Raw genomic sequence first — 23,958 nt, 5'->3', positions numbered from 1 at the left:
TGTAGTCCTTGAAACCTTATATCAGAAAATTCTCTTTTGTCCTTGCCCTTGCCCTTTCTCCCTTTCTTCTCCCCTCTCCCTGCACCTCTCTCTCTCCTTCTCTCTTTCTCTCTCTCTCTCCCTCTCTCTCTCTCTCTCTCTCTCTCTCTCTCTCTCTCTCTCTCACACACACACACACACACACACACACTCACACACTTCCAAACAAAAGCAGCTTCAGTCTCAGCTGGCCCTGACCTGGCCAGATACTCCCAGGTGAGGCTTTGTCTGCTCAGCATGAGAACCGTCCAGACCCAAAAAAATGTACTGACCATCCTTTCATCTATCTCACCTGTCCCCATAGGGGAGTCTGTAAATAATTATTCTATTAATTGTTATCAAGGATGTTTTCTCTAGTCAGTCTTCTAAGGCAGCTCTGCACAACAGAAATATGAGCCACCAATGTAAGCCACATATTTAAGTTTTCTAGTAGCCACATAGTTAAACAGTAGAAAGGAACAGGTGAAATTAATTGTAATTATATGTTTTATTTAACCAATTATAGAAAATGTTATATTTCTATATATGATCAATATAAACTAGATATTAAAGAGCTATTTTATATACTTTATCCTTAGCCTTACATATCTAGTGTGTATTTTATACTTAGAGTGCACCTCAAGTCAGAGAAGCCATATTTCAACTGCTGAATAACTAGAGGTAACCATAGTTCTGAGGAAAGTGTAATTTCACATTCATATTGTGCATCTATAATAATAGGTCATAGGAAGAATGCTGACTGAAACATGACTCCTGCCCTCAGTGATGGCAAAGTGCAGGAGATCTTTTGAACTGATAACCCTCCTGGGCTGGAGGTGGCTGGTGCAGTTTACAGGGCTACTAGCTTAAATGTACCTTTCTGCAAATTGTGAGATTCTCTCCTACCCCAAGTCACTTCACCCCCTTTTTCAGAAAATGGACATAATATGCTGACTCTATTAAAACAATATAATGTACTATGATCGGCCAGGAAACTGTTTTAATAAATATATAAACCTAGAATGTCTTTAAAGTAAATGAAACACCATCTCTTAGATGCGGCGCCTTCAAGCAGGGCACAACCTACACAACGGCCCCAGGAACCCTGTCACTTTCCTGCCTGATTCTGGCTGCAGCCCCTTCCCAGCTTCGGAAGAATGGGACTCTGCTACTGCTTCAGAAAGCCCACTGCCCCCTCACCCTGATCACAGCACGAATTGTGAAAAGCATACTCTTTTTGGTACCCCCTCTCCCCATATGCTGGCTTCCTCCTTTAAGGCAGTTGCAATGGAAGACCTAGATTTGTAAAGAACTGTCTTGCCCTCCCACAGCCTCTTTCAAACTCCAAAAGGTAGGCAAAATCAGGACATTCCTCTTAAGACAGCTTGCTTTCAGAGATGGTTTAGTGTCCAACCTTTTGGCATCTCTGGGCCACACTGGAAGAAGAAGAGTTGTCTTGGGCCACAGAAGTATGCAAACACTAATGAAAACTGATGAGCAAAAAAGGTTTTAAGTAAATTTATGATTTTGGGTTGGGCCAAATTCATAGCCATCCTGGGCCACATGAGGTCCGCGGGTCATGGGTTCAACACCCCTGGATGGTAGTCCTTAATTCTGCATCATGCATTTTCACACAGTTCTTCATTTTCTCAGGAGTGCCCACATTCTAAGTACCATTTCCACTATGGAAAGGAAAGCTACATTCTCAGTGAAGTTAATTACAAGTATCATCAATCAAGTAAGAGGAGGGGAATCATCCTGGAACTGCTAAAATGTGGCTAATTAAGTGGAAAACTGCCTTGCCTTTGGCTGTGGCCCTGGCACTATCTGCCTTCACATTTCTCCACACTCTGACACACAACACTGGAATCTCTGCTTGAGTTGACTCTTAAAGTGCTTTTTTCTGCCTACCCAGTTTTGGGGTGTTATGATTGAGTTTACCACAAAGTAGAAGTATTCATATTCAGTTTATATTTATTTCTAGAAAGTAATGATATGGATTGAATGTTAGCATGACAAAGTATACTTCTCTAGTAAACTTCATTGTGCTTGAAAGAACTAGTAATAGCTTCATTTTTAATCGAGTGAGTCTTCTTCATCCAAAGATGAGGGAATAGTATGGCATTTTAAGTTTCTAATTTAATACTTTTCTGTGTATTTTTCAACATAGAGATAAGTAGAGTTGACTTATGCACTAGGTGCGAAAGTCACAGTACCCAGCGTCCATGATAGTTTTAGGGAACAATGACATGTTTTAATTGTATTATATATAAAAGAAAAATATAATACAGCCAGGATTATACTTCTCTTTATACCAATGCTATCATAAAATAGAGTTTTCAATACTTTTTATGGGGGAAGCTTTCATGAACGCAAAAGTGACTAGGAAAGTAATGGCACAGCCCTGCGGTGGCTGATGCAAACAACTCCCATTGAACCGTCTTGCACATACTCTGTTCTTCCTAAGCAGGGAGTAAATTTCCTTCCAACTATTTAAAGAAAATTTTCTCTAGCAAAATGATGAGTTGGAGTTTTCTTAGAATCTCAAGAGTTGAGAAAAGACCTAAAATGTGAGAGTCTGGACTCTACATCCTGTTTTCCAATTAGCAAAGAACACCCTCTTCCAGCTAGTAGAGTTCAAGGTCAAAGGAGATTTTGAACGTGCTAATTAAAATGTTAGATATTGCTTGAGCAGAGGAAAACTAATTTTGCTCACACATTTTGAGAGTGATTCATGAATGAGTGGGATAACATGTCAGACTGTATCCCAGACCTTAATCACTTATCAAAAGTTACATGTTCATTTATTTAAATCAAGCTAAATCATTAAATATAAAAGTGAAGTTAAGCATTAGCATTACAGCCTCCACAAGCCTAAGACCAGTTTTGATGTTGTGAAATGTATAAGTTGCAGACAAAGAAATATGCTTGGCAAGGGGCCAGCCAGTGTGTGAGGAAAAACACTAGCAAAGGATGAAAATCCCTTAAATTAAAGACAAAACAAATTTTAGCAGCAGGCCCTGGATTCCAGCCAGCACCCATACTTTAGCAAGGCCTCAGTAGTCCATGTGCAGAGACTGGAAGGTGCTGGAACAAAAGACGCTACCCAAACATGAGCTGAAGTAAGACCCAGGGGCTTGAAGACACCTGGAGGTCAGGTGGGTGCTGCATCAGGAAACACTGGGTAGCTGGGCAGTGCTGTCAAGAAGCCACAGGTGATGCTAAATGAAAGCTGAGCTTTGGCCAGCTTGAAGCAGCCACACCTGGGGAACCTTTATTTTGACAAGGGCAAGGTGGCCAGTGGTTTGAAGGACAGAGCTGTTGGAGCAGCTGTGGCTACACAAGCAGAGCCTACAGCAACCCTGCTCCTTCACATCATCAATCACCATCAGGAGCTTCATCTCCTAGGGCACTAATGCCAACCTGAGATGCCCCAAATCCACACAGAGTTGGTGCCTATCAGATTACCACTGGTTTTCACATGGCTTGAAAAATATGACATAAAAAGTGTGTGGCTTGTGCAAAATCAGTTTCCTAAGGCTATAGATGAACTGTAAAATAGACAATATTTTATAATCGTTGTCATTTGAAAAGATATTTAAATATTATGCCACTGAAACTTGTAGGAGAAAGGTATTATAGAAGTTTTTGGCAATTAAAAAGTGTTAGTGTCCTGGATTTTGTGTTTGGGAAATGTTTAGCTTTTTACAGTTTATAATGTGCTGTCATGTCTTTTCTCAGTCTAAATAAACACTTGTAATTTCATTTTTTTTAAGAGTACCCCTCTCCCTTGTAAAAGCTACAGGACCCACAAACCTCCTGGGTCTGTTCCTGTCTGCTTTCGCAACTACAAGTGAGATACAATTCCTTCATTCTTTTAGTGAAGAGAAGCCTCTCTGGTTAGAAAAAGAAGCCAAATGATGAATGCTCTGAACATTTTGGATAAAAAGTGAAATGACTTTGTATCAATCAAAGGTGGGCAGAAGGTTCAGTTGTTTAGGCTACCTTGTCTGTCTACTACTTATCCCAAGGGGATAAGGTAACAGGAAGAAATGAAATGGTGGGTATGTTTAAAATGTACTTCCAGACAATTGGACCATATTTTTACATCATCATCACCAACTCATAGTGTATTCACCAGTAGGATAAACTCCAGTCTCATATCTCCAGCTTCTCCTTGTCACTTAGAGATATATGGGAGATGGAGAAGCAAGAAGTGGAGGGACACTTTCTGTCTGTGAGAGGTCACCAAGCCTGGTTTTCCCATATATAGATCAATAACTGCTATCTAGACAATTAATCAACTGAGAGAGCATTATGGGAGTGATCTCCTTATCCGCTTTTCTTTACTGTCTGAAGCATTTTGAGCTAAAAGCTAGCACTAGGCTTTGTTGAAGTAATTGTACAAGGAGGTCATTAGACTGACGTGGCCCTTCTGCCTTGATAGCCTATGTAAACTAACCAAAACCCTGAGTCCGAGTCTGTTCATTTGAACTTGAGAAAATACTGCTTAAGAACAATGAATCACAAACAGCCAAGTAGGCTCTCCCGAATAAGGCAAACTTAAGCAATCAAACTGTAAGCAATCAAATGACTTCCTAACATTGCTTTCTGAATCTTCTCTATAAAAACTTTTGCCCTGTCTCTTGCCAGTGGAGGGCTCCTAACCACTTTTATCTTGGTGCTGCCTGGATTCAAATTGATGTTTACCCAAATAAACTTGAAAGTCTTATTTATTTATTTTATTTATTCTTGAAAAGAGGGAAAGGGATGAACAGAGGGAGAGAAACACTGATGTGTGATTGCCCCTCACATGTCCCCCACTAGGAACCTGGCCCACAACCCAGGCATGTGCCCTGACTAAGAATTGAACAAGTGACCCTATGCTTCGCAGGCTGGCATTCAATCCACCGAGCCACACCGCTGCAGGGAAAATACACTTGAAGTTCTTAATATGTATCGGTTTGCCCTTTAACGGTTTCTAAACTTGCTCACTGATAAAAGATTAAAAGGTAGCAGCTCTGTCTTGGTTCACAGTTCTTATTCCTAAAATTCTTGCCACTCCACCCCTCTCCCTGGTTCTGTAACCCAGTAAGAAAACTCCACTGCATCATGATGATGATGATGATGATGCTGATGGTGATGATAATGACTAATATCAATTGAACACTTACTGGAACTGATTATGCTCAGCAGTATTCATATTATCATGTTAATTATCACAACAATACTGTGCAATAGGCACTGTTATTACTAGGGAAACAGAGACTTAAAGAGATTACTTAACCAAAGTTACAGATTGCAAGTGACAGAACACAATACATTTATATAAACCCTAAACCTTGTAACCGCTAATACAACCACAAACCCTAATACAATTGAATGTAACTCCAGGAGGCTGAAATCTTATTGATCTTGTTCTTTGCTGTAGACATTATAATGTTTGTTGAACGAATGAATGAGCATGCCTGGAGATAATTAAAGTAGTGTTTCCTCAAAGAGAGGTTCAATAGAATGGAAGGAGATGGACGAATCAAGTGAAAAATAACGAGCCCAAGTTAACTGGGCCATAACTTGGAGAGCAAATCCACACAACTTGGACTCATAGCTGTGCATGGGGTTAAGGGTGTGGCAGGTAAATGTGATTGTTACATCTGGCACTTCGTGGCCATTTAAACATCCATATTAATTTTGCTCATTATAAGCAGCAAGTATTTCTTCCATATAATTATTTTCTGATATTTAACTTGAAAATAATACATAATCATAAAGTTAGCTGACTAGATTCACCTAACCCCAACATTAGGACTGTGTTTACCAAAAAATAGTTGAGGATTATTATTTTAGAATTTTTTTAAACATAACAAAAATTATGTGAAATTATCTCTGCAATGTAAGCAAACTCATCATCTGTTAGCTCTTTTGATTTATTCTCTACATCATGCTCTTCTTCGCCATACTTTTCAGACTTCTTAATACTCTCTTTGTTCTTTAAAAAATCAAATTTCCTTATATTCATTCCTCACTTTGCTTGTCCTAGTCAACGTGAATAAATTGTGTATGTATGAAGATATCAGTGTATGTAGATGAACAGTGTGAATCAGAATACATTAAACTGACACTGTCAGTCTTCTTTCAACACCAACCTCACAAGCATAAATTTCCTTTTTTAAGAAAAAAAAATCTTGCCACATAAAGCCATCCTCAACTATTTTTAAACCAGCTTTCTGTGATTATATTCTAAATAAATGTCAAAATTTATAATTTAATATATGAGAAAGAGTTTTATACCTAGAAAAGTTTCAAAAGAAAAGTGTTTACTTTACTACCTGGGTGCCTGGGTTCATGGCAGAGGGACCCCATGAGGGCACACGGAGTTTTCTGCAAAGGACGTCTATCAAGTTACTCTTATTTAAGCATTGGCTTTCATTATAAAATCAGAGGGAGCTGTCCTGGATAAAAAGTGGTGTTTAGATATAAAGAAATTATACTTAAGAATTGAGAGTTTCTTTGTATAAAAGAATTTTTTAAATAACCTTCTCAGTAAATATTAACAATATTTCAAATATGAACTTAATTTAAATGATAATACTTAAAAACTTTTTCATCAGCTCCTATTTAAGAGCCATCAGTGTATCAATATTGTGTCTCTGTGTATTTAACTAATAAGCAGTGTCTATTAAGGACAGAAAGGTAAGAATATGGTACTTACTGAGGGTTATGAAGCACCAGACACCATTGGGCACCAGCTGTTGGTGTTCAGCGCTCACACACCTGGAGGGAGAGCAGGCCACTGCTTGCCACAGTGAACAAGACAAGACAAAGGACAATGAGGTTCTTTTCCTTGATGTAGAATTATTATTTGACTGATGAATTTCTCAAATTTAAAATCAAATAAATTGGTAAGATGAGTTTCTTATGAATATGATAGAAAGATTCACAAAATTTTAATTATATACAATTTTCACAGATACCCCAATGTGCCTTTACCTCGAATTCCAACATTTACAGGGGATATTAAACATGAAATTTTAATTGACAAGAAGGAAAAGCAGTGACTGCCAAGATAACAGGGCTCTTATATTGTCAGGTTTTTAGTGACATGAGTAAAGGTTTTAAAAGTTAGAGTTTACTCTCAGAGTTCTTCCCATTGTAATTACTACTTATTGATAACTTCCTTCCGCACTTTCTCAAGTTCCCATCTCCCCCAGAGAACTCGAGGTCTGGAAGATAAATACAACAGGAGGTACAGAGAGATGAAAGAGTGGAACAGAAGACATTTGGGTTGAGATTTCAATAGCCTAGAAATCGTCAATAACAAGTGAACAATCTGACTTTACAAAAAAAATTTGGTAAATATAAAAAATAATTTAACACGGAGCCAATTAGTTTATACTCCCAAGTCTTAATGTGAGGCCTTAAAAGCACACTATTCGTCTTAAAAGCACACTTATTTGCATGACTATTGGCCAAAACCTGGGGAGTCATCATATCCCTGTAGGTTGTATTTGGAAAAGAGGTATTGAAACACATAAGTGATGTGGGAGATAACGTATCTTGCTACACATAATTGGGAAAAGTCTGCCTATGTCTTAAATGTAAGCTATCATTTCCAAAAATGCAATGTTCTCCAAACCTATTAATCTGAATATATAGCCCATATTTTTTAAACTTGTGATAACTGTAAAATTGTCATAAGTTAATTTTCATCTCTTATCTTAAACTCTAGATTTTTGTGTACCCCCCAAATCTCTATTAAACATTGTTTTTTCATTATCTAAATAACAGGATAAAAATTAAAATAAATAATCATCTTGAATTTTTTAAATACCCACATTTGTTGCTTTTAAAACATGAAGGGACTGACTGGGAATATGTTTCTCCTCATGAAGTCGTTCAGTGAGTTCAGCCCGTCAGATATATCCAGCTGTTTTGCCTGAGAATGGCTCTTTGCTAACTTTTTGCATACATTCTGACATCAAGTTAACAGAAACACAATCAAAGTAAACGTTTACATTACCTGAATTTTAAAATTGGAAATAACTGAATAGAAAAGTAAGAGAACAGAGGCATAATAGGAACTTTGAGAGTAAAATAAGTATTAATAAAGGAAAAAAGATTTAAATTATTGCCTTGAATTAGATTTTGATTATATGATCAGATGTTAGACGGCTCTGTAAAAACTATTTTTACTATTATTATTACCTGCAGAGTCATATATAAGGTGCTCTCTTTAGAGGTGGCCATCAGTTTGACTTTTCAAATTTTATCACTTTTTATTGTTCTTTATATATTTACCATTATTATATGAATCCCTAATACTGTCGTTTAATTTTGGCCATGTCTTAAAATTCCATATAAATTGAATCATACTATATCAATTTTTGGCTTTTGTCCAAACTTAAGTTATTAGACTCAGCTATGTCATTGTACGTGATTACAGTCTGTTTCTTTCTAGTGCTGTGCGATATTTCACTGGGTGAATGTATATATCGAAATCTTTTCATCCACCTGGTCATTAATGGGCATTTTGACAATTATCATTATAAAACATTTATAATTAATATTTCTGTGAATATTTGGGGGGGCACTTCTCTTGGTACACATAAACGTGTATCTCTAAGCATATCCCGCCTAGCGGGGACTTTTCTGGGTCATTAGATAACATGTATTTATTCAACTTTAATAATCTCTCCCTGGTTTCCACGGTGGTGTATCGATTTATGTTCTCACTAATAGTGGAAGTTCCTGGGGTTCCATAACTTCACCAATGAAATCTCAGGTTTGAGATTTTTTACCAATTTGATAGATATCTATCAATATCATATTGTGGTTTCAATTTGCCTTTTTCTTATCACCAATAATGAATGCCTTAGCAAATATTTATTTACCATTGATGCCTATTTTGTAATGGCTTGTTCAAGTCTCTGGACATTTTTCTGTTGAGTTGTCTATACTTTTCTCATTGGTTTGTATACATATTTTAGTATTCTGACCAACAGACTTTTGTTGGTTGTATGTGTCTTAGGCATATCTTATGAGGCTTGCCTTTTCACTATCTGAATGAAATCTCTTTTTTTCAATTTTCATGTTATGTTTTATTTTTTGTGAGCATATTTTACCAATAGACTACTGACTAGGATATTTAATCTAAAACATGAAACATCTACTCTATCCCATTTTTCAAACATCCATTTTATCTTCTCACAGATTATTTTTAGAATTTCATTTATTTATTTTTAGAGAGAGGGGAAGGGAGGGAGAGGGAGAGAAACATCAATGTGTGGTTACCTCTCATGCACCCCTTACTAGGGACCTGGCCTGCAACCCAGTCATGTGCCCTGACTGGGAATAGAACTGGTGACCCTGTCATTTGCAGGACAGCACTCAATCCACTCAGCCATACAAGCCAGGGCATCACACACCTTTTTTTTTTTTGGTAAAAAGAAAAGGAATACATAATACGAGATTAATCCTCTTAAGAAATTTTTCAGTGAACAGTACATTGTTGAATGCCAAATAAGCAAAATATTGCACAGCAGATCTCTAGAGCCTTTTTACAACACTCACCCTGGAATCTTATGTTGCATGGAGTCTCGGTTGAAAGAAGGCCCCAATAAATATTTTTTAATTAAGTTAAAGAAGAAACCTATACTGAGGGAACTGCCTCAAAAATTCATTCAATAAATCAATTCCTCTTCCTTCACAGCTTTAACTACTGGAAGTTCATGAACAATGAATTTGCTTCATTCTTCATATTGAAACACTTCTGCAGAACTTATGAACAAATCCTGGAATAAAGAGTTTGCTTATCAAACCCTCAGAGTTGTGGACACAGCCCTCCTCTCTGCCATGATTGGGATTATCTGCTCAACAGGCCTGGTTGGCAGGATCCTCACTGTACTCACCATAATAAGGTAAGGCTTCCTCTCTTTTTCCCTGATTTAGGGGCATTCTGCATGCCCTGAATGAATGTTTTTCTCCCTGGAGGATTTTTCTTTAAAAAATCAGGTTTTAGAAATATTTGCTTAAGATAATGTAAAAAGATACTGCAGATATTTTTATCATGTATAAAATAACATCTGAGTTACAGGTCTCAAAATGCAAAGACCTAGGTCAGTGCTTGCTGCTGGGCTGGGAATTTTTAGAGCTGTGATTCTCAGACTTTGCTACAATACATATTGGAATCACCTGGAGAGCTTTTTAAAATTCTAATATACAGTTTCACCCCAGACCAATTAACTCAGAATCACTGGAGGCAGAGCCCAGGCAAGCATTGAAACTGTGAGGCAACCATTTATTTTCCAGCAGTAAGAGTTATCCTAAGAAGCTGACCTGGTTGGGCTGGTAAAAAGACTCGTTTTCACTCACTTGTGCAAGAGAGACACTGTGCCTAATTACCCAAAGCTTCAGGCAGCCACAGACGGTGGACTGTTCCCCTCAATGCTGACCAACTCGAGGAGGCGAAACAAGAGCCATAGTAACACTGGGAAGCAAACGATGAACTCACATATGACATTGCCAAAGGAAGACTAGAAAGGTGTATAAAACATATAGACCAAAAATATAGGCTTAAGTAAGATGGAGCTTCCAGAATGAGATGTTTGACATGGCTTTTTCTTAAATGTAAGAAGTGATTTGTGTAGTAAGAGGATGACTGTAAAGTAGTGAGGGCAGATCATTACTAGTCTGTTATACTTTAAACATAGATCAGATCAAAAGGAAGCCAGATTAGAAAGTGTAGGAGGAAAACTGGGCCAATTGTAACATAATATTTTCCCCCTTTTGTTCTTCAGAGAGATTAATGAACTCAGCCCCATTCATTACTCACTTATTCTCCACAGCCACAGTGGGCCCTGGGGAACTATATCAGTAAAGGAGATGACATTTTTCTCTGTTGATTCTCCACCTCCATGTCCTGAACACATCTTTCTCCTGTCTACTGACAGGCCATTTCAAATGAACAGAGACTCTCCAAGGGATGTTCTGTCTCCCAATAAATAAAAAGTTCCCACTTTGCCATTCCCTGCCCTCAACTCCCTGTCAAGGCACCTAATTATTAAATCATGAATTAATGAGGTACCATACTTTCTAACTATTGCAATGGTGTCTATGCAGAAATCACAACAGGGACAGTGTGTTAACCTGAAGGAATACTAACAGTCTAATGGTGGAATCTCAGTTACTAAGAGGAAGAGAAAATCCTTAGAATGAGGCCTCTTCCTCTTTCCCACCCAGCTTAAACCATAACTAGTAGCTCCCTTTGACCCAGCCCTCTGATGTTTCCAGAGTGTCAACCGTATATAAGCACTTGCCAGGGTTGACTCACAACTTTCTACACATATACCCTGTACATTAAGTGCTACAGAACCGCACAGCCACAGCTGTTCAAATAAACTGAAAAGTTAATGGGAAACACGTATTGCTATGGTCCACTACACCAAGACAACTGTGGAATCTGAAGGGTTTGAATGTGTTTCCCATTTATGCCCAAGAGCATAAATGAGGGCACAAAAATGAAAATAGAATTCCACTTAGGTTCTCTTTCCACTATATTACTCTGTATCTAGAGCAGGATTGGCAAATAGGTCACAGTATTCTTAACCGTTCCACCCTTGGCAGGCATCTCCAATCACACAGGTCTGTCCTGCAGTAATGCCTGTGTGAGCACTCAACTCTCAGGCACAGTGCTTGATGAAATCACTGCTAATACACTGAGGATGGCTCACAATAGGAATTTAATTCTACTAGAGTTAAATACCACAATAAAACTGGCGCGGCAACCCAAAAACAAACAAAATCAGGAAGCTACTACTGCTTCCTAGTACCATCACCACCCCAATGCCACCCCCTGACCCAGATGGAGAAAAAGAGGTGGTTCCACAGACCCCAAGAGTCTGGACTCTCTGGTGGGAGCTGTGGCCACAGTGGGACTTGGGACCACGAAGAGGGTGTTGTGGGAGAAGGTAGAGCCATGGAAGGGATACAGCCTCTGCCAGAGAGGCCAGCAGCAGGGAGGGAAGGGAGATACCCTGTCTCTACTCTCCTCCTATCCTCCAATGTCCCTCCAGTAATGCTGCCTACTGGCCAGAACTAACCAATACCAGCGGGCAAGGAGACCTAGGAACAAAGCTAGGGGAGGGGGAAAAGGATTTGAGAGCAAGCTGACTAGCAAAGCATCCTCCTACATGAGTGGTGTTATATGTTTTGTTAGTTTCATTTAACCCATAGTATATAGTGTTATTTCTGATTGCAAAGCATAAATATGTTTTTAAAAGAAATTTTTTAAACACTAAAAATACAAAGAATAAAGTCAAAACCGGTTACCAAATAGATAATCATTGTGATCACTTGACATGTTATTTTAGCATATTTTTAAACAAATGTTTAAATAAATTTGAGGTCATACAACATACATAGTTGAGACTTTTTTACTTAATAAGTATTTTCACATTTGATTATATATTCTCATAAACTATGATTTGTAACAGCTATATCATTTATTGTATGGTATATGGAATATTATAACTTATTTCATCATACTTCAAATTAGTGAACATAAGATCTGACCATGTTAACCACGTGAAAAACATATTAGTTGAAATGATCACTAGTCTACACTTGTTATTTTAAATGTTTGAGTCACAAAGGACAGATATCTAATAATGTCTGGCAACAGGGCACCTAAAGATAAATTAAACCTAAAAAAATACAAGTTGTTATTTTTAATTTCTGTTCTCTCACTTTCAGTAAAAAAAAGCAAAAATAAATATGATGTGCCACTTTCATTGCTCTCATACCTTATGCCCAGATAAATATATCATTTATTTCAGAATTCTCTTTTTCTGTACAAAATATCATCTAGAAACACCTTTGTTTACTCTTTTTAATTGCCTGTTAATGGCCTGCACTGTGCTCAACAATGGGATTACCATAACTGATTCTCAGTAGACATGGCTGTCTGTCTAGAGAGCAGCAAGAACCATTGATCTAACCATACAATTATGCAACCACTTATGGTTTAGATCCCAATTTAAATAGAAATAATATCCATATAGGGGCTAAAATTTACGGTATTTTTTGTGTTTTTCCATTTGGTGTTTGTTTGCTTGTTCAGTTGTTGCTGTTGTTATTGTTGTTTTTTAATGTAAAACTCTCTCTACCTGACCTCTGGTATCTGTTCTCCTCCCCCTTCTCCTCACCATTTCCCACACCAATGGTCTGGACAGACCAAGAATGAGAGACCAAGAACAGTCACTTGGTGCTTTTTTTGGTTGATGCAATCCTTTCCTCAAGTGTCTTTTTCTTGGCCTTTCTGATATGAGCCACCAGCCTCCAGAGGGCAAGGGACCAGCCCATTTTATCAACAGCGCCCAGAGCGTAGCTGCTGAGTAAGGTGTCAGTGACAGGATCTTCCCCACGCAGTGTGTGTTGCCAGGTCCTGGGTAAATATCCTCACCCAGACTGATGTCTCACATAAGGATTTGATGCCTTACATTTCACAATCCATAGAATTTGCATGCCATGAATAATAAAGACACATACTGGCTTCCAAACCTCAGAGCAATAGCCCTGAATCTAGAGTCAGCTAGCAATCGTGGTGTAATCTTAGGGCTAACTCTTATGTGCTCTTTAAATTCTTATTTGTCCTCAGTTCAGATGCCACTTCTGCCAAGAAATCTGCCTTGACTGTCACCAAAGGAGGGGGCAGAGGCCTCTTGTGTACTCCTTATCCTTGCTCTAGCTTCTCTCAACACATTATAATGTGGTCATTTCACTAGACTACAATCTCCTTGATATTATAGCTTATTGATCATTTAGCCTTGCAGCCCAGAGCAAAATATTATGCCCAACATATAATTGGTGCTCAATGAAATGTCTGTTGAATTAATGAAAGTGTCATCCTGATAAGGGCAATGCTTATTTATTACTGAATGTTCCAACTCCTATAAGATATGGACCACTGAACTTAAAATTCAAATTTCTGCTCTCAGAAAATTATTTTGCCCATAGAGGAGAGTGCCACCTCTTGTTAGCATCAACTTGACTGCCCCAGCAGGAGACATGAGATCATTCTCAGTGCCCTCTACCTGTTCCTTCGTTCAGATTTCTTCTCCCCACTATCTGGTTTCGGGGTCTTAATCAATAATAATAGTCTGCTGTTGGGTTAGATGTTTTAGAATATTTCTAAGTAATCATTGAGTTTTTAACAATATCCTCAGTTAAGATTTGAACATCCAGCTTCAGTGGGGAAAAATGCTTTGCCCAATGGAAACCGTTTTACTATTCAGTCATTTTGGTGACAGGCATAAGAAAAGACTAAGCCTTTTGCCTGAGCGAGCTTCGAGTTGGCATAGTTTGTGGCTATCTAGAAACTGCCCCAAAACTTAGTGGCTTAAAACAAACATTTATTATCTCACAGTTTCAAAGGTCAAGAGTCCAGGCAGCAGCTTAGGTGGGTGATTCCAGCTCAGGGTCCCTCCTAAAGTCGTAGTCAAGCTGTCTGGCAGGGCAACAGTCATCTTGATGGGACTGGAGCTCCAAGTTTCAAGGTAGTTAACCCTTGCACCTGGAAGATTGCTGCTTGTAGTTGGCAGCAGGCCTCAGCTCCCCTACATGGGGACCTCTCCACAGAGTTACTTAAGTGTTCTCACAAGACAGCAGCTGGTTTCCCCAGAGAAAATTATCCAAGAGACAGCAAGGAGAAAGCTCCACAATGCTTTTATATGCTAATTTTAAATGTCACACACTGTCATTTGTTAAAAACGAGTTACTGCCCTGGCCAGTGTGGCTCAGGTGGTTGGGCATCATCATGCAAACCAAAAAGTATCAAGTTCGATTCCCAGTCAGAGCACATGCCTGGGGTTGTGAGTTCCATCCCCAGTCAAGGCACATTTAAGAGACAACGATCAATGTTTCTCTCTCACATTGATATTTCTCTCCCTCCCTTTCTCCCTCCTTTCCCCTCTCTCTAGAATCAATAAAAGAAAAAAAATGTTAAAAATGAGTTACTCAGTTCACCCCAAGCTCAAAGGAAAGGAATTAGGCTCCATCTTTTGAAAGCAGTATCAAAGAATATATAAGCACATTTTTAAATCACCACAGTTAGGTATCAGATATATAATTCAAAATGTTTAAGTATACACAAGACTAGGAACTCATTCGTATTTGCATTAGTGTAGGTTTTCCTTTAACTTTTAAAATCTCTTTAGACAATTAAAAATTTGTAACAGGTGACATAAATTGAAGAAGGTGCATATTTTCAATGTCAGTCTTCAGTTTCTATACATCTCTTTCAGGTTGAGGAAAAAAACTATTCCTGACATTTATATCTGAATCCTGGCTGTGACCGATCCAGTCCACATCACTGGAATGCCTTTCCTCATCCACCAGTGGGCCCGGGGAGGAGAGTGGGTTTCTAGGAGGGGGGGCCTCTCTGCACCATCATCCCTGGATACCTGCAACCAGTTTGCCTGCAGTGCCATCATGACTGTAATGAGCATGGACAGGTAAGTGAAGAGACTCTGAAACATCTTAACATAAATCAGAAGTGCCTGCACCTCTCCAGCTTCATCCCACTTTGATCAACGTCAGTGCTGGTAGATAACAGCAAGGCTCCTCCTCCTTTGCCTGTTTCATTGTGGAACTGATTATTTAAGAATTTTTGTGCCAACTTTCACAGGAGTCTATTTTTCTTGGAAAGCTTAAAACACTAAGACCTCCTTTTTACTAATCATTCTTTTTTACCTGTTTTATTTATAATTCACTGTAATAAAAAAAGGATCTCAAAATCATGAAGAGTTGGAAACTAGAATAATGCCCCCACCCATCATTCTTGGGATAAAGAAGCTGAGACTCCAAGAAGTGAGGGTATTTGCTGAGGGCACAGAGAGTCAGTGGCAGAGCTGAGAACTGAAGTAAGTCTGCTCACTTCCTGCCCACACAACAGGAATTCTGTCAAAAAACAACCCACTGAAAATCTCGATCCACTTTCCCATCCCAACCCCAACCTGAACCTTAACCCCAACCCAGCACATTTGATCCTCTTGCTCTGATTTCCTTCGCTTCAAACCTATTACATAGTCTAATTTACTTTGTGTGTGAATGAGTGTGTTTTGATTATTTTCCAACTTCCCTTATCCCTCAAATGTAAATTCCATGAAGGCATGGTCTTCGATCACTAATACAATGTCTGTGTAACAGCGCCTGGCAAGTGGGTACTAGAAAAATATTGATGAGGGAATGACTGTTGGTCCTGAGGGCTGTGTTAAATCTCCCCAGGTCCATCCAGCTTCTTCCTGAGCTCTGACTCTCACCCATCCAAGTGGGCCTTTGAGGTGGGGAAGTTATGAGCAGTTCTTCAGGTGGATAAACAAAGGAATAGCAAGGTTCATATAAATCACTCACTGGATTGTTATTCAGACATGAATAATGATGGCAATGTTAGTGCTTTTTTTATATCCTGCTGCTTTTTGCAAAAGAACTCTCCAAATATAGAGTGTGCTTCTCAAGTTGTAACTAACATCACATTTGTTAATCAGTGTCCTGAGTAGGTCTGGTTCGTTCACCTGACGCCGGAGATGCTGATAGTATGTTGAATAAAGCTGGTGAGCTTGCCAGGGTTCCAACATTAGGGAGAAAACCCTGCACAGGTCGGACCACTGCAGGAAAGCAATGGGAAGTGCAGGCCTTACCAATCATAATCCCATTCCTGGAGATGATAAAACCTGCTTCATCCCTGCATGGGGAATAAAGGAGCATTGGCTTTTCCTGTCATTGTACCTCTTCTGTGAACCTCTTATGGTCCAATTCCCATCTCAGCAAAACTGCTTTTTCAAATACTCTCCCTTCTGGGTCTTAATTCTCTGTTTCTTCCTTTAGCTTTCAGTTGGCTCTGAAAAATTCTTTGAGGATTTGCTGGAGAGCCAAATGTGTTGGATATGTCAGGATTTCAAGTTTGATTAATGATTATCCTTTTTTTCTGGATCAAACATAGAAAAAAAAGAAGAGAAAAATACTCCTGCATGAAATTAGCCCATTTCCCCTTTTGGCCCCCAGCCTAAGTTCCCTGAGGAATATTCATTGTCTACTCTAGTTACGTTTGTTTATTCTGGCTGCGAATTGTCTGAACTGGACCCCCAAGAGCCTGGGGACCCTACTGGAAAGCCATCTGAGCAAAATGCCTGTCCCATGGGGCCTGAACCTCACCCTGCTAGGGAATCTTGCTACCAACCCATGCACTTTCCCCTTCCCTGCCTGTACATCAGTAAACCCACAGGGCAGGGGACCCCACTTCCTGGAGGAAATCCCTGGTTAGAGACCAAGTTTTACAAAGCCTCATCTACAAGGAAAGCACCTTTGCAAAGGAAGAGTTTGCAGGGCAGAATGTTACCATCATCAGTGTATTTGTGGAGATGACAGCTGTTTCAGTGAGTGGTTATTCAGACTCATAGACTCAAGAGTTGTTTTCTCTCCAGCTAACAGCCAGCTCTTAAAAAATATAATTCTGATAGAGGTGTGCTTCAGGGAGGATAAAAATACTAATAATTTACTCTTGTCATGTACCATTCATCCTTGGAGCTCAGTGCTTTTATTGATTGTTCCCAAACCCCTTTTAACTGGCTTTGCAGGTACTTGGCTCTCGTCCAACCATTTCAACTTGCAAGTTGGAGAATGAGGTACAAGACCATCCACATCATTTTGGGCCTCTGGGCAGCTTCCTTTATTCTGGCATTGCCTGCCTGGATCTGCTCAAAGGTCATCGAATTTAAAGATGGCGTGGAGAGTTGTGCTTTTGATTTAACGTCCCCTGATGATATACTCTGGTAGGTTGTTTTCTTAGGTTGCAACCTAAGAAAAATTGAGTTGAATTAAGTTATGAAGTGCTTCATCCTCCTTGTCTGCATGCCATGCAGAGTGTCCTTGGGGACCCCTCTTCCAAACAGCCTCCCTGCTTGGTTGTCCGCCTTCCACAGTCAAGTTGATCATTTAATTTTAAGGAGAGGGTCACCTTTAGAAAAAGATTATGAATTCAATCATGTAACCTCGGTGGGTACAAATATACATAAATAAGGATCGTAAAGACCCCTGGCAACTGGACACAGCAGGAATGTGGCAATCAAGGGAGGCAGAGTTTGAAAAAGGATCTCGGAGTTACCAGTTACCGAGATGCAAACCTTACCAATATGCAACTGGAGTTTGGTTGTTGTGTCCCTGCCACCAAGAATATATTCAAGTCCTTACTCTCAGTACCTATGAATGTGACCTTATTTAGAAATAGGGTCCTTGCAGATGTGTCAGATTATGATGAAGTCATACTGGATTAAGGTGGGCCCCCAATGATTGGTGTCCGGATAAGGACAAGGAGATTCAAAGAGACACACAGAGAGGAGAATGCCTCTGAAAACAGAGGCACAGATTGGGGGAATATGTCTACAAGCCAGGCAACACCAAGGATTTTGCCAGAAACCAGCAGAGGCTCAGTGAGAGGCATGGAGCAGATTCTCCCTCAGAGCCTTCCAAAGGAGCCAACCCTGCTGACACCCGATTTCAAACTTCTGGCCTCCAGCTCTGTGAGGAAATACATTTCTTCTGTTTTTTAAGCCATCTAGTTTGTGATAATTTTTTTACAGCAGCTCTACATAACTAATGCAGCCACCAACACAGGCATTCACTGATATTTTAATTTGAAAAGAATAGTGAAAAAATTCTCTACTTGAAGTTTTTAACATAGCATTGAAGTCTATGACTAAAAATTTTTGATCACCTGCTAAGTGCAAGATACTGTGCTAGGTGCTTTTTACATACATCCATACATCTCAAGTCAATCTGGCAGATTCCTTGTCCCAGCCACCACTTTCAAATAATGAGTCATTTCTGCATACACATAGCCCAGGAGGGGTGGAGGTAGAGGGCCTGCCAGGCCACAAATCCAGTAACAGCAAGCTCGCAAGGAGTACAACACAGGATTGATCATGTATTTGTTATTTCTCCCTCTAGCAATGGCTGCACGCACAGACGTAAACCATCAGCCAATCTAAAGGTGAAGAGATACTCAATCACTGGCATTGATAGATTAATATGGACCTCAACCTATCTACAAGAACACAACCCAAGACTCACTATATGACTATAGGGCTTTGGCCTGGGTCAAAGAAATTGGGATTAACTACTTTACACTGACAGCTGCTCTGTTATTTTTGGCCACTGTTGTTCCTCCTAGAATTTAATCCCAATGGTGAACAGAGACTGGAACTTCTGTGTTGCCTTCAGCATCCCTCTGGTCCCAGAGGCTCTCTCTCCCTCTCTCTGCCTCTGTCCACACCCACCCAGTCTGGGCTGCCTTCTTTACCAGCACCAAGGTTCTGTCAGGAATGAAGATACCTGGCATCTGTGCAGAACTGGAATTAGCTCACCTGAGAATTTTTCCTGGCAAAGCACTGAGGAAAGACGAGCTGATTTTACAACAGACCTTTTGAGAGGCCATCTTGAGTCTTAACTACAAATACGGGCTGTACAGCTCAGCTCTCCATCTGGGTTCAAATCCCCCCTCTGCCACTTACTAGCTGACTAAACTTGGGCAAGACACTTAACCCCTCTGTGCCTTAGTTTTTTCTTCTGTAATATGAGGATACTAATGCCATTGTACTCATGGGGTAGCACAGATTCAATGGGTTAAAAATGTAAAGCATCCAGATCAGTGCCTACTCTATAATACCATCAGTGCTATTGCCCATTGTTGCTAATAACACTAACTATAATGGTAATAAGTATCTTTACCCGTTCTGTACCCAGTATTGCTGACCATAGCTACAGAAGAGGTAAGCATCATTGTCGGTGAGCAATGAGGAGCAGGACTTCTCCACAGGAAGGCACCCCAAAATCCTTAACTTTTCCCCAAGGACTTTTATCCTAGGCCCTGAAAAATCAGAGAATCATGCCTCATAAACCATAAAAGCCAGTTCCTAGCATTGCAAATGTAACAGTCATGTCCTCTCTCTCCCTCTCTCTCTCTCTCTTTCATTTTACAGGTACACACTTTATTTAACTTTTTTCTTCCCTTTGTCCTTATTTTTGGTGTGCTATATTTTAATTTTATGCTATACTTGGGAGACATATCAACAGAATAAGGATGCCAGATGGTAAGTGTTTGCTTTATTTCTTTTTATTTATTAAAAGAACTATTCAGAGATCCTAAGACATATACAACAGAAATTTAAACAATAATCACTTAAAACATACCACACTTTGGCATATAGGCATTAATGTCTATATGGAGAATTTTCTGAAAATAAGCCATGTTCTGAAGCAGATATTTGAGGATCTCTCAATGATAATTGTTGAAATCACTGAGGTAATGGTTTCCTAAAAATGTAAGCAGAACTCAAGATTCTATTCAAAGAATAATTTTATAATTTATTTAAATATTTATTTGTACATTCTGCAGAATTGTGTACATATGTAAGCATCCTAGATGTTGTATATAACTTCAAATTTTTGTTACTTTTTTGATTTATAGAAATATCTCATTAATATTTGAATTCTTAAGACAAGATTAATTTGGACTAACCAAAGACTTACATAAAGACAATGAATGTGGAGAGGACCTTTAAAGATAATTACCTCTAAAACTGCATGAACAAATATAAATTATTTTCTACTTGAAACTGTACATACCAATTTGTTTAAATGCCTAAGTCAGCATTTTTATAAAACATGTTGAGTTAAAAAAAAAGTGTTATTAAAATTTGTCCTTAGAATAGATTATTGTATTTGGGTTTTCTTAAGAGTTTACTTATTTATTTTTAGAGAGATGGGAAGGGGGGAGAAAGAGAAGAAGAGAAATGTCGGTGTGAGAAACACTGCTTGGTTGCTCTTGCACCTGCCCTGACCAGGACCAAACCAGCAACCTAGGCATGTGCCCTGATGGGTTACCGAACCAGTGGCCTTTTGCCTTTTGGAACAATGCCCAACCAACTGAGCCACACTGATCAGGGATGTGTTTGTTTTGAAAAGACAAGATTCATGGTTTCCCACACATACCACATGTAACAGTGTGAAGATTTTAAAAAATAGGGTTTATACACCCATTGGTCAAAATTTGTGACAGACCCTGGTTTAGATGGTCTATTGGCCTATGACATTTTTTCCCACTTAGAATTTTTTGAAATTCTTGGGAAATGTTACATTTTTCCAGGGTAGTCTTTTCAGAATGAAAGAGGGAAGTAGCCACAGTTATAGAAAAAAATAGCTTTTAAATGTATCACCAAGAGCTGAGTTGGTGAGAAGGTTGAAATGGAACATTAAGACACCAAGAGCAGGGAAGGGTGCTGGAGCCCTTTTCCAACAGTTCTCCAAACCAGATCACTCTGCTTCCAGCACTTTCTTCGGAGATGCTAAGAGCATCCTATGAAACAAAGCTCACACTGTCCGGTTATCCCTCAAAATGCAAAAAGGTAGAGGAATGATCGTGCTGCTCTGATAAACTGTAGAGAAATCATCTAGAATGATTTTCTGCTGCCATGCTATTTTTTATATTCCTCGGGCTTATTTATCTGCTTCAACCATGTCCCAAGTTAATATGTATTAAATGTCTAACTATTCCATAACATGATAAAATTTGGGAATAAATTTTTTATTTTAGAATAATCTTAAATTTACAAAGAAGTTGCACTAATAATACAGAGACTTCCTATATTCTCCTCACTCAGTTTCCCCATTAGCATCTTACCTTACCATGAAGCATTTGCCAAGACAAAAAAAAATGGCATTGGTACATTATTATTAACTGAAGTCTACCCTTTTTTGATTTCACCAGTTTTCCCATTAATGTTTTTTTTTTCTGTTCCAGGATTCCATCCAGAACACTACACTGCACTTAGTTGTCATGTTTCCTCGGTGTCCTCTAGTCTGTAACAGTTCCTCACCCTTTCCTTGTTTTTTCCTGACCTTGATAGTCTTAAGGAGTACTAGTTAGGAGGTATCCTGTAGACTATCCCCAGTCTGGCCTTGTTTGGTGTTATGTCACAATTAGACTGCAGTTATGTGCTTTTGGACAAAATCAGCTCTTCTCATCAAAACATATGAAGGGGCACACGATAACTTGATTAGGGCAATGTTTACCAGGTTTCTCCACCATAAAGTTACTATTATTCCTTTCTCTATTCTGTAGAAGCAAGTCACTAAGTATAGCCCACCCTTACAAGGGAAGGAAGAAGGTGGGAATTAAGCTCTACCTCCAGGAAAGGGGAGTATCTATATATATTATTTGGAATTCTTCTGTAAAAAAGGTTTGTCTTTTTTTTCCAATATAGACTTATGTATTTGGCACTTTGGGCCTTAATTCAATACTATGCTATTTATTTTCTTTCTCAAAATCTACCAGCTTTAGGAAATTTGGGAAACCTTTAACAGGAATGAAAAAGAATCTTTTTACAATGCTCTGAATAAGTAGGAATAAAAATGGGCCTCATGTTGCACTGCATAGCCATCATGAACTGCCCAAGAGGTTCTAGGAACCCATTGCCCCATAGTTCCTAAGACTGTTTATGTTCTATTCTAATGTTGCCTTTGTAGCCACAGCCCCAGTATTCCAAGGCAGAGAGTGATGAAGCTGACAAAGATGGTGCTGGTGCTGGTGGCCGTCTTTATTCTCAGTGCTGCACCCTATCACATCCTACAACTGCTGAACTTGAGGATGGAGCAGCCCAAGCTGGTTTTCTATGTAAGCTGTTACCTCTCCATCTGTCTCAGCTTCGCCAGCAGCAGCATTAACCCTTTCCACTATATCCTGCTGAGTAGAAATTTCCAGAAATGCCTACCTGGATAGCAAAGCTGAGTGGCTGAAAGGGAAATCCAGCACATGAAAAACACTTTGAAATCAAGATTTTAGGAGAGTATGTGGATCACTGGTCATCTTGACAGTTTGTCTAAGTTACTAGTATTATTAGAAGGATGGATGAAATGGTGGGTTTGTGTCTATTCTTCTCATGTAGTTGTGGGTCTTAGAAGCATGGAACAGAAGCGTACCATTTAAGTGCAATGAGTGTGATATGCTAACTTTAGTAGACATAAACTATGTACCTGTACTTGAGAGTAGGGAATGGAATAGTCTAAGATACCCAACTCAATGGTAATGGATGTTATTTCAGCATGTTACACACTAATTGCTGGTAAAAATGGCCATCCGTGACCACTGACTGAAAACTCACCAAGGAATCTGACCTTGACGTCCATACTTTGGCCTCACTGTAACAATGCCCTTGAGGTTTCTGGAAAAGGACTTAAATTTGGCTGTTTTTTATCCACAAAAATGTGAATTTCATGCAGTCCAATCTATAGCCTTCAACAATCAGCTTTACCTGTTAGCATAACCATGATCATATGTTGAATATGCAACATTTAAGATTGCATGTAACAAACCTGTGAGGTAAGTGGTGCCTCAGTTTACCAAGCTCAGAAAGGTTAAGTGTAGGCCTTATGCTGCACAGCAGCCTAAGAGCAGGGCTGAATCCAGGCCTACCTATCTTGTGTTTTTATTGAATTACCTGTCATTATGACGGGAACCAATAAGTAATTTGGGAGGTGGGGGTTGCTTTTTCCTACAGCCCCACAAGGAAAGAACCGAAGTCTGAAAGAAATTACTTGATAGTTCAAGCATATTTTTTTGCATTTAGCTTCATTCTCATGCTTACAAATTATAAATACCAGCATCTCTATTTTAATAAGAGTATTCTTCAGGCTGTTGAGCAAACACTTAGAGACATTCTTCTTAGGTTCAATATGTTTGCTCAATGGTACAGAAAGTAACTTAGCCCTTACATTTGTGGATGTTCACATATGTTTTACATATCTATTTTTTCCTCTTTTGGCTCATATAAAACATGCACTTTGATACAGTAAGAAAAGAAAAATAACACTTGGAAAGCCTGCATTCTCAAC

General features: G+C 39.1%; 1 protein-coding gene across 1 annotated transcript; it reads left to right on the top strand.

Moving 5' to 3' along the window:
- Nucleotides 1-9,753: 9,753 nt before the first annotated feature.
- Nucleotides 9,754-22,909, top strand: MCHR2 (melanin concentrating hormone receptor 2). The gene is given in 5 exon segments (XM_045844160.1): nucleotides 9,754-9,935; nucleotides 15,318-15,527; nucleotides 17,649-17,843; nucleotides 20,049-20,159; nucleotides 22,594-22,909. Coding segments are annotated over 5 exon segments (1,014 nt in total).
- The last annotated feature ends 1,049 nt before the right edge of the window (nucleotides 22,910-23,958 follow it).

Source organism: Phyllostomus hastatus, unplaced genomic scaffold (genome assembly GCF_019186645.2).
Source record: "Phyllostomus hastatus isolate PE091 unplaced genomic scaffold, TTU_PhHast_1.1 phas_contig_40, whole genome shotgun sequence".
Classification (NCBI taxonomy): Eukaryota; Metazoa; Chordata; class Mammalia; order Chiroptera; family Phyllostomidae; genus Phyllostomus; species Phyllostomus hastatus.
Note: the sequence above shows the minus strand (reverse complement) of the source record. Positions and strands in the feature narration are given on the sequence as shown.